The sequence below is a fragment of the Barbatula barbatula genome, assembly GCF_947034865.1.
Source record: "Barbatula barbatula genome assembly, chromosome: 17".
Classification (NCBI taxonomy): domain Eukaryota; kingdom Metazoa; phylum Chordata; class Actinopteri; order Cypriniformes; family Nemacheilidae; genus Barbatula; species Barbatula barbatula.
The window spans coordinates 6606283-6617661 of NC_136780.1; the positions used below are offsets into that span (position 1 = coordinate 6606283).

Sequence of the window (11379 nt, forward strand, 5' to 3'; positions counted from 1 at the left end):
TCCGACACTTGCATTTTTGCAATTTTACATATAACACACCAAAGACACAGAAAAACACGTATTCGCGCCTTATGACCTGTTTCATATAAAACTCCCTAAGAATGAAACAAAATTTTGATTTATCAGCCAAAATATATCAGCCTAAATTGTATTTATATTGGCCGATAATTTATCGTGCATCCCTAATATTAATACATAAATCAAGTGGATGATTTAAACACAGTATATACCAGCCGTCAAAATGTGCTTAAATAAACCAAAAGATTGGCTTAACACAATTAAAAGTGCCACATAAACTAAAAACATAAAGTCTAATCTGAGTATTTGTCTCAGGAATTTGTAAAAGGTTCCTGTGAAATGTGTTGCTTGATGCTGTACATACTTCTGTGTCTTTGTAGACGCCTGATGTTTTAAAACCCAGACTTATTGTAAACCTAACTCTCCATCAGCGCTTAGAAAAAGTTTATTGAGTCTAAACAAACAATTTATACAAAAAGTGAGAAGGTTTATGAGATTGGAAGGCACAGGTGTGAACGTGATTGCTGAATACCAGATGCCACAAATGAAGTGACTGCTTCATTTCACATTAAATCGAAAAAAACAACATGTCCTGTACGGTCTTGAGAGAGCTTCACTGATTCGTGTTTTCTCGAGCATCCTTTGGTAAACATACACTTTAGATGACGATCTGTGATAATTGCCATAATTTTTTCCTTGCCAGCACTATATTGCTACCTCTTACGTTTTGAGTGATCTAAGTGATATGTAATGCTGATAGCGACGTTGGCATGAGTTTGCCATTCGTGGCAACCACTTCCTGTAGTCCCCCTCTCAGCGACAGGGGCCCTCCAGCCTAGCATCCTCTAAATAAACAGTCCTACGGTGTTCTCCATTGGGTTCTCATTGATACTCTCAGGATGTGGCTGTGAGATTAAGGGAAAGAAAAACTCATTAATTATGAAAGAATGCAATTAATTGCTTTTTCTAACCCTACTGCTGTTAGATCTGTCTCCCATCCTTTCCCATCTTCCTAATCTAACCCATTGCGTGATCCATGCAGTGCAGGAAGAGACATATATGGGTTGGGGCTCATTACTAAAACATCAGAATTGTAATTCGTTAACCTTTGGGAAAACCAGCCATTTGGAACTCTGACCAGCCCTTTGTTGTAGGGGACACGATGTACCCACAAGCCAGAGCTCAGTTTGATTCCTGTGGCTCAACACAGTCAGCAATGGAATTCAATTCAATTCAATTTTATTTATATAGCGCTTTTCACAATTTGCATTGTTCCAAAGCAGCTTTAATCCAAACTTTAATCCAGGGAATCCAAACATCTGTATCAAAAGCATTTTGAAACGCACATGGTTTGCATAGTACAGTAACAGCATATTCACCAACATGTCTTGCAGTGAGAAATAATTGGTATGCATATAGTGAATATCTCTGTTGATTGTTACGTGGTAGAATATCATAGTCTCTTAAAAGGCTTATAAAGCTTACAGAATGTATAAAGGGAATTTTTGGGTACTGGTTTTAAGATATTTAACATGTATCAACATGTTAGGTTAATGCTAAATCTTGCAAACATGCTGCGTTTTTACTTCAAAATAGGAATAGAGACAATAAAAAAGTGCCCTCTCTTTTCCAAGTAATTTGCATTCAGATAATTCTGCCTTTCTTTTTTATTCAATAGATAAAGTTAACAAAACATCAGAAAGCATTGGTCCAATTCCAGACATTAGATATTCTAAACATTGATTCAACATTAAATAAATTATTATTGGTATCTGGGGTGTGTAAGGGTCCAGTGTCTTATGGAAAATTGTGAAATAGGGATAAACAAACTAACAGGAATTCGTAACTATTTTATGAGGTGGCTAATTCGTATGAATTTGTACAATCATATTCGGACAGTTTAGTTTCATCTGATTTGCTTACCCACCAGTGAAGTTGGATTCTGTTTAGGGGAGTGGCTTCAGTGATGCTTTTTTCTAATATCCAGACGTGGTTGTATGATTTACATCGTATGAATTGATTCGAATTACCCACAGTGTAAAATCGTTACAAATTCACATGGCATCAGGAATACACAGGCACCTGAATCTAGACAATATCAGAAGTTAGCGATGAAAACGATAAAGTCAAGAATGTTGGGAATCATCAGAATAATCATCGATTTTATTTCTTTCATGAGCAATTGGCTTGGTGCTGCTGTTGATGAACAGATCAGATATGTTCTCCAACAGGAGCTTCAAAGCACATCTGCCCTTTTGCATGCTGCATACTGAGTGTGGGCAGCAACTAATGGATGTTCCCACTAATCAACCCTGCATGTCGCCAGGCCAGTTAGATGCCCCCTCAAGTCCATCGAGTCTGAGAGACACCGTGCTCATCGTTCACCGTTCCATCTGTGTAATTGCTTCCTTGAGAGATTACATTCCCGTCAGTGACACCAACAATTAGGCAGTCAGGAGGAAAATACAACAATAAGGTACTTAGCAGAGAAAATAAGCATTCAGATAGATATCAGCATAATCTTAATGAGTCAACAAACATGACATTTGGATGAGCATATGTGGATCTCACGCAAATGTTTGACCTACGGACCAGACAGATCTCTTCCCAAGCCTTGTCCTCAGTAACCCTGGGCAAAAAATGGGCAAAGTTAAAGAAACTAGATTAAAGTTTCAAGAATTCAAAATAGGAATAAGTGATGATGGGGGTTGGCAAAGGGGGCTGCGGTTATGTCCTTTTAAGGAATGCTCCACGACTGTGATGTCACTGTCGATCGCATTGTCATCATCGCTGATGCAGACTACAAACCTAAACCACACCTACACTGCGACATCTGATTGGACTTACGCACATGCTGCTATCATTTAACGATCAGACAGAGATTCCCTGTCTCTGTCTCTTGTCTGATAATCCATTACAAAAGGATTGTACTTCTCAACCACAAACTGCAACTCAGTTGAGCTTCTTACCTGTTTCCACAGAGCATTAGCCTCAGCTCAGGTAAGTGCCATGTACTTAAATGTATTGTTACTGATAAGATGCTATCATACATTTTGGAGTGTTCTCTAGTCAAGAGTTAGATTTTGGGAGGGTTAGGTTTTCGAAATATTTGAAAGAAATACATAGGGTACACCACAAACACTCATAAAGGCTGTCAATTGAATCGGTGCGTTTCACTAAACATTTCGAAATCAGTGTCCTGCCATATTGTAAATGTAAATTTGACATTAAGTGAATCATAGGTTATAAATCAATGTGTATAGCATCTGTTAAACATTGCATTAAATTAAAACAAAGTTTAATTCAAGAAGTAGGCTACTGTTAACCACACATTTATTTCTCCTCAGATTGAGTGAAGATGTGCCGAGGATTAGTGTTACTGTTCTTGGTTTTGGTGCTTGAAAGCCGATGGAGTGAATCCAGCTGTCAGCAGCCAGAGTCGCAAAGATCGACTTCAAACGTAAGCCTAATATCTTTACCTGTCTTCATAAAACCAAACAGCTTAAAAAACGTATAATTTCATGCACAGGAGAGTCCAAGTTTTCGGCTGTCAGCTCACAACTTGCTAAAGAGATACAATGACATTGACTATGACAGTTTCGTCGGATTAATGGGACGCCGGAACGCCGGTAAATGCATCATTAAACCGTTTTTATTTTATTTTGCACCTTCTTCCTGAGAAAAGGGTTGTTTAAAGTATTTTTATGTAAAACTGTTTTTACAGATGCAGATGATAGTATACCACCCCAACGTAAAAGTAAGATTACATATATAGATATTTATTTTTTATCTTAAAACTCTACGAAACTAAAAATATTATGATGATTTGTCCTTTTAGGGGAAATGCATGACATCTTTGTTGGGCTCATGGGTCGACGAAGCTCCGACTCCGGTAACAGCGCTTTCTCTTCAATAGTAGGCTAGAACATGCCATTGCTGTTAATAAAGTAGCGATTCTTAGCACCTAAGCCACAATATTACATATTTTTTATTTAAATACATTAACGCATCTCAAACTTACTGTTAAATTAGCAGACGCTGGGCGTCCGTGGAGGAAAGAGTATCCAGACGCGAATGGAAGAGGCATCTTCTTTAACAAGTGCAAACTGAGGTGAGAGATTTTGGACAGCCTGTACTGCCACCTGCAGGCTCTCTAAAGATATTACAACGCCATTTACCTGAAGTACTGTTTGTGCATCTATTTGCTGTTGTCAAATTATTGAGTTTATTTATTTGAATATTTACGTTAAACATTTTCCTGCAGGTTTCGTCGTGGATTATAGGCATTTCATACCTTGTCAATCGTCTGTTCGACCCTGTCAAGACATCTTTTCAAAGCATTTCTTTGGAGTGACAACAAAAAGTAATTTATTTTACCAACGTGATCGAGCAAAAGTAAATTTATATAAAATGAATCAAATAAACATGATTTACTATAGTGTACCCGTTTCTTTGAACTGCAAATGATACATTTACATAGATTGTACATAGCCACATCTATATAACTTATGTCTGCATTTCAATATCTCTATCAGTCATTCAAAGTTCAAGTTATTTTTGCCTCCTAATGTATAAAACATGATTTTTGTAAATAAAAACACAATGTTTTATTAATTAAAATTTTAAAACAGCAGAATGTAAACAGACTATAGCCTATATTTGTTCATTAATGATCATGTAAAAGTGTATCTCAAACCTGTGTTGTGAAGACTTTGGTGGAAAGAGCAGATAAACATTTTAATCTACTTTGTCACTTACATCACTCTCAAAATATTATGACTCACTGGGGGGAAAGGTCTCGGATATTCTGTTTGTTAGAAAAAGTATGTTTTGAGGGCATGTAGCCTTTTCTTTATAATGGGAATGCTGAATGAACTATTGGCAGTACTAATGAAATAGGAATGAGTGTCTTTACTACATTGGTAAGATAACTCTGATGCCAAGAAGATCTTTACAAGGTTCGGTCAATGTGGCAGCTGAGACATCCTTGAAATCAATCATTGAGAACAACGTACATCTTACTTAAAAGTGAATGTACAAGTATGTATTTCCTTTAGAAAATACACATTAAAACGAATTCTGAAGACTTAGTAAAATGCAGTTTTTAAGAAATCCTATCCCATTAGACAAGAACAAAAACTATAAAATGGTTCCCTTTGAAACTTAACTTAAGGCTATGAGCTAATCTGCTGTCTAAAAAAACGTAGCTTTGTATACTGTGGTAGGCTATTTGAGACAAGCTTTAGTGCGCTTATGCTTTTCATTGTTTACCTCATTTGTAATTCGCTTTGGATAAAAGCGTCTGCTAAATGACTATATGTTAATGTAAAGTCCAAAGACGGACATCATTCTTCCAACAAAAAATTGTTAAGTCTATCTTCAGACTATAATGTATGATTATCCAATGCGAACTTACATTTCTCACACCAAAACATGGCAGCAAAGTAATTTATTAAAAAAGCCCAAAAAATAAATACACTGCATCAGGGACCTTATCAACAAATCCAAATAATAAAAATAAATAAGTACCAAATAATCCAACAGTATCAGGTATAAATACATCTGCTCAGTAGCCTAAATAAATAAAAATACAACACAAGTTAACTATGGATATCATTCAGTGCCATATTTGACTGCTGTCCTACTGCACATAATAATGTCACATTCACATATCAAAACACAATCGTATTGAAAGCCTGGCTAATGGCTATTCTTGACTCTGATGTGATGATGTTAAACTACTGTCCATTGAGTCTCCTTCCGGTGTTGCATTTGTAAGTTTCTCAGTCTGAAAAGTCTTTCTTGCTTCAGTTCCGAGCTTCACTGCATTGGATGAGTTTTTGTAAACATGCTCCTCAGTAGTCTGTGGTACTTTGGTGGGCTTCACAGTTTGGGAGGTTGGGGCTAGTACAGCAGGCACCGGAGGATGATAGCGATGCTGATAACCATATGCCCTCAAACGATATGTGTAGTACTCAAGAGTGTACATTAACAAAGGGTCTACGTAGTGGAAAGACACTGCTAGATCAGAGCAGCACTGTGGACCCTGTTGGAAAATATAAACCAGAACAAATATAAGATATTTAAATAGAATCAAATCAATTTGAATTTTATCATGAGATATTAAAAATGTATTAAAAACAGATTTAGACACCTGCTGTATATCCAATTATTATGGCAACAGCAAAGAAAATCCCAAATGTTTAACAAAAAGGTGCTGGAGGTGTTAAAGTTTCTACATTTTTAAATGATGCCACAATGCCATTCACAATCAAAACTTAACAACGTGAATCACTGTAAAAGTGTTTATATGCCACATGCAGAATATTCAGAATTACAAGCCTGTATTGTATCAGCATAATCTTGTTGAATGTTCTTACTCTATGAATTCAAAATAGATTTTCTATGAATAGCATGTGTCTCCTTTTCATTACCCTGACAAGATGAAATCACTTGTTTTTGTCTTGTATGGCTATTAGCCAGGGAGTCAGAATCACACCATCAAGTTTATAAAAGAAAAGCTATTGAAAAATGCTGTCCTCCATCTGTATCCATTGTTAAAAACATGAGAAGGCTGAAATTATCAGATGTAATTTCATTCCCAAAATACACATCTCAAACAAGGTTGCTGATTTTGTATCAATACCCAAAATATCTTGAATAGAAAATTACTTTTGACAGTTTAATAGTTTAGTTCTTAAAGCTTTTGAGAAACTAACTATTAGTTCTGTAAGAAATCATTAGCAAATGAAAAACTTGCTGTGTGTAGGTGCGATAAGCTATGAAATAAACAGTTTTTTAAGAACAAAAAATGACAACGAGACCACATTCATCACTGCTGTTAATAAAAAAAAAATTTTGTGTGCGTGACTTACCTCTACAATAGGATAGAAGCAGTAGTTCCAGTACCAGAAGGTCTTGGAGAACTTGCCCGTAAGATGATGTTCAGGAATAAATGGATGAAAGGTTTCTCGCTTCAGCGTGTCCCTGGAGTCACCGGCTAGCACACCCATTTTCTCCAAACACTGACCCATAGCTAGGTCCTCCACTGAGGTGGTATGAGTGCAAACTTTAGTGTTAAAACCCTCTACGAATCGTCTCAGTGCCTCCTTACTGAGCACATAACCAGCTCCGCCGCTCATGTAGCCCTGCTTGGCGTACGGCTTGAATCTCTTGCCGAAGTAGATGGGCTGATCTGCCGTGTAGTTGGACAAGATCCAGCGCAAGTTGTCCACAACAACAAAAGTGTCATCGTCGGCTTTGAGGAACCAGTCTGCATCATTACCGTGGTTCTTCAGAGCGTAGTGGAAGGCTCGAATAGTCTTCCAGTACAGCTGGTCACGACCTTCTCCAGTGCCGAGGCCCACCGTGGGAAAGCTTCGGTCTTCTTCGGAGCTCATGAACAACACTACATTACAGTGTCGAGTCCATGTGGCCTTTACGTGGCGAGCCTTTGACTGTAGATTACTGGGCCCTGTCATCACCCAGCACAAGATACGCACATTCCTAAATAGCTCATCCGCAACATGACCATCCTCTCCTGTATAAACAAATTATATACATGTGACATTCGACCATTGCATATTTCTGTACAATAGAGAGAACTTTCAATTACCAAACAGTCCTGATTAAGGATGCACGATAAATTATCGGCCGATAAATGGTCATTTTAATGTTATCGGTATCGGCCAATGATACAATTTTAGGCCGATATATTATAGCTGATAAATTATAAATAATTTGTATCAAGTTAAACTTCTTCAGCTGTACGCTTCTTACAGTTAAAATACAGTACAATACTGTCTTTCTGTCATGATCATTCACTTAGCAAAACATTGGTGATGTAGGTACAGTATTTAGATACAGAATGTGTCAATTATAGGAACAAAAGCATATTGTTTGAATCAGACTGCTGCCTGAATGCTTTCTGTCTCGAGACTGTTAGACTGTGGCTATTAAGAAAATTTTCTGGGTTGCTCTGGAAAACATAAAAAAATTACAGAAAAGTTTAAAGGTTAAAGAATTGTTAACTAGTGAAAAGAAGGCTTGGTCCATTATTTTTAGGGGAAAAGAGAACTAATACATACCTTGTTTTCTGCAATGAATGTTTTCAATTAAAAGCAGTTGTCCACTTTTTGCCTTTTGTTTCAGTCTTAGGGAATTTTTTATAAATATTTAGATTATATATATATATATATATATCGGCCATATATAGATTATCGGTTATCTTTATCGGCCAAAATTACCATATTGATGCATCCCTAGTCCTGATAAAACACTGCTAGAATTATTGTTACTATAAAACACACTTTCTCCCATTAAAAAAACTTTCCCATTAAGCATTAAAGTGAAAGTTCTGCATCAACTGTCTTACTATACAATGCCTTATATCATGTAACAGCCAGTAATGAATGAGATAAATTATGCACTAGAGAGCAGTGTAATTCTGTACCTGACTGGTGGGGCAGCATAAGGTTGGTCAGGGCAGATCCATCCAGTCTCCGGGTAAGATTGTTGTATTTTGGCTCTGGCCCCAACGGTGGAGTAAGGTTCTTGCCATCACGCTGCCAGCTGAAGGTCTCCTCAAACCACACCTGCCTCAAGAAGACGTACAGGGTACAGGTGCCCACCAGAAAGCCCAGGGAGAACGCACACCTTGAATTCCACCCTTTCATGGTGTCCGATCCATAGACTGAATAAAACATGGACATAGTGTCCTAGACGTCAACCGTAGGTTTGTGAAGAGCAATTTTGAAGCTTAAAGTGGGCGGAGCCTGTCGTCGCCATCTTGGCAGCACGTCACTCCCGGATAATAAAAAAGGGCAAAAAGGCAAGACGTAGGTGGAGCTGAGGGGCCTGGTTGGTGAAAACACTTGGTCACTCAAGTGGCCACGCCCTTAAATACACAGAATTTTAATATAATTTAAGCGGATAAATTATAAACAAAAAACACCCCCTCATAGTTGTCATGAAGGGCAAAATGAGCATTATAGACCTAAATAAAAAGAAATACCAGATTGTAAACAAGTTTTTCTCTGCAATAAAGTTGGTCATTTTTACATGGGGTTTTGCTCTGTTTTGAACCGGGCCAAAGGAAACATTTGTTATTTTTTCTTACATTATGTTACGCCTGGAAGACCAATCGTTTCATACAGTCATGTGACTATGAAATATTGAGACAATTTTACTATTGCGATAACTAGATATCAATAATATTGTTACATCCGTTTAGGAATGTAGGAAAAGACAAAGTATCTTGTCATGCTGTCTTTTACACTGCTGTTGGGTGACTTTGTCACTTCTGAGGTTTGATTGTATTGATATTCAATAGACACTGGACAGGAATGACCACAATACATCTAGAAATGCTGATTTGAAATGAAAATTAGGAATGGTTTCTTACTTTTTTTCCACGGCTGTATTTACTTTGATTGTTTAAAATGTGTTTCCATTAGGGTGCTACAATGGCAAATCTAAGCTTGTTACCTTGGATGACTGATAAATCTTTGTTCTTGTTCTAATTTCTTAGAATTAGACACCTGCTGCTGCTTATCCTTCTGTCTTAAAATAATAAGACGACTTTGACTGCATCTGCTAAATGCCTTAAATAAATGCATTTGACATTTAATCAAGTATACACTATAACACATTTCCAAAAACATTCTTTTAGAGCTTAATTTATGATTTATTTATCTTTTATAATTTAGCCAATGTATTTGTGCAAGAATAAGAACGTGAAGAGTTTGGTTCCAAAGTGAGATTACTTGTGAAGTTCTCTTTATATTTCAAAAACCATATTTTTATTGTGTATTACAATTAATATCAATCAAACTACAGTTGGTTTGTTTACAGCTCACTAACACAATACAACACAATAAATACATGATAACAAAATAAAAAACATGATTGTTTTTTTTAACGGAGTTATCTCATTTTGCACAATGGTTTATTTAGTATGTTATTCAGTGCACATTTCGCAAATATTCCATATGATTGTATGAATACACATAGCCTACTGATGCTGCCTGCGCTTTTGTTGACATGAGATGTGTACCAGAGATCAAGAACAAAGGCCCATACCTTGTAATCGTTTGTCACCACTCTGCACGCATCTCACCGACCGTCATACGTGTCTGAAGAATGTCGAGAGCCATGTTTTCATGTTTAAGGTTTCATGTCGATTTTAACCAGTTGTACAGAGAGTCGCGCGTTAGGTTGCGTTTAACTGCGTGTTCTTACGTCAATGCGTAAGCAGACGTTGAGGATTTCTAATTGATTACAATCTCCCGACTTACTTTGTCTTAACACAAGCTTTTCGACCGTTTGTTTTTTGTATACGGCTTGTGTTTATTTGGCCTTAACGTGCCTCTCTGTAAGTGCTATTACCTATGGAATAGAGCCTCTGCTCTGTCATAAGCGAAGGCTGATTTTATCAGCATCACCGGTAGGTTGCTGTTTTAACGTGTTTGATTGGAGGAATGGTTGTCATGGAGGCCCCGCCCACTTGCTTCGATTTTACTAGTTTTGTAGAAGGAAAACGAAGTGCTTCTCTACATCCAGTAGATGTCCCCATTAGCTCGTATAAACGACCCTGAGACCAATGACGTTGGTTTTATATTTAATTAGCCCCTTAGCCCCCTATTTTTGAACATTTATTGATTGCAAAATCAAGTTCAGAACATTTCGAGTGTTTCATATTTCAAATGATGCATAGTTTGTGATATTTGATTGAATCATAATGTAAAACAAAGTTATGCATTTCACAGCCGTGAAGTGTTGGCTAAAAGGGAGCTTTTGTTTTCAGATACCAAAAAGGATGTGGTCTATGTCCATGGTACAACTCAACATTCTGAAAGGCAGGCTTTATGTTTGATGTCAAGATAGAGCAGGCCATATTCTGTTTGAATATGAATGATATAGTATTTTGGTTATTTTATTATATGGGTTTTAAGTAATTGATGCATAAGTGTTTGCTTAGATTCATGACAGGCAATGCACAATTGAAGGGTGTTGTGATCATACTCTTTCTAGATCCAGACAGATTACTGTTCTGTTGAACAAGTACGGATGCCAGAATTTTTGTGTGAACTATCCCTTTAACGCTTAACTTAACAAAAAAACGTAGCCAAGCTTGACATTTCCAATTAAATGCACGCTTCTGAAGGTTGCCATGTAATGCCCTTTGCTGTACATGTTTTCAGAAATAATTACATTTGGCTTGGTATTCTTCTACTTAAATGTACACACGCACAACGTTTGATAAAAACAACATATTCCTAATTATTTTGTGATATGACCAAATTCATCCTCTGTCAATTTGTTTTCTTTTCCAAGTGCACTAGTGCTTGTTTTTAGCACATC

The 11379-nt window shown here is 37.0% G+C and overlaps 2 protein-coding genes across 5 annotated transcripts; one reads left to right on the plus strand and one right to left on the minus strand.

The window, feature by feature from the left end:
* Positions 1-2903: 2903 nt before the first annotated feature.
* tac3a (tachykinin precursor 3a) lies at positions 2904-4774 on the plus strand. 2 transcript variants are annotated; one of them, XM_079477655.1, is made up of 7 exons: positions 2904-3018; positions 3366-3478; positions 3548-3647; positions 3743-3775; positions 3857-3910; positions 4051-4129; positions 4283-4774. In XM_079477655.1, exons 2-7 carry the CDS (start codon positions 3377-3379, stop codon positions 4299-4301), a joined length of 387 nt encoding a protein of 128 aa, XP_079333781.1. In that variant the 5' UTR covers positions 2904-3018; positions 3366-3376; the 3' UTR covers positions 4302-4774. The 2 variants fall into 2 exon arrangements, with proteins under 2 accessions (XP_079333781.1, XP_079333782.1); XM_079477656.1 differs by having other exon boundaries at positions 4054-4129; positions 4283-4444.
* c1galt1la (core 1 synthase, glycoprotein-N-acetylgalactosamine 3-beta-galactosyltransferase 1, like a) lies at positions 4366-10464 on the minus strand. 3 transcript variants are annotated; one of them, XM_079477652.1, is made up of 4 exons: positions 10099-10455; positions 8471-8914; positions 6894-7558; positions 4366-6064 (listed from the first exon to the last, which is right to left on the minus strand). In XM_079477652.1, the coding sequence occupies exons 2-4, from the start codon at positions 8727-8729 to the stop codon at positions 5726-5728; spliced, it is 1263 nt and encodes a 420-aa protein (XP_079333778.1). In that variant the 5' UTR covers positions 8730-8914; positions 10099-10455; the 3' UTR covers positions 4366-5725. The 3 variants fall into 3 exon arrangements, with proteins under 3 accessions (XP_079333778.1, XP_079333779.1, XP_079333780.1); XM_079477653.1 differs by having other exon boundaries at positions 4367-6064; positions 8471-8874; positions 10099-10464; XM_079477654.1 differs by having other exon boundaries at positions 5449-6064; positions 8471-8710; positions 10099-10422.
* Positions 10465-11379: the final 915 nt, after the last annotated feature.

Bases quoted from the DNA above. Each gene is read 5' to 3' on its own strand.
- tac3a (XM_079477655.1), top strand. From the start codon at position 3,377: ATGTGCCGAGGATTAGTGTTACTGTTCTTGGTTTTGGTGCTTGAAAGC. The intron at 3,479-3,547 runs GTAAGCCTAATA...TTTCATGCACAG, and splicing joins CGCAAAGATCGACTTCAAAC to GAGAGTCCAAGTTTTCGGCT. The intron at 3,911-4,050 runs GTAACAGCGCTT...CTGTTAAATTAG, and splicing joins TCGACGAAGCTCCGACTCCG to CAGACGCTGGGCGTCCGTGG.
- c1galt1la (XM_079477652.1), bottom strand. From the start codon at position 8,729: ATGTCCATGTTTTATTCAGTCTATGGATCGGACACCATGAAAGGGTGG. The intron at 7,559-8,470 runs GTACAGAATTAC...TTGTTTATACAG, and splicing joins TATGCTGCCCCACCAGTCAG to GAGAGGATGGTCATGTTGCG. The intron at 6,065-6,893 runs GTAAGTCACGCA...ATTTTCCAACAG, and splicing joins GCTTCTATCCTATTGTAGAG to GGTCCACAGTGCTGCTCTGA.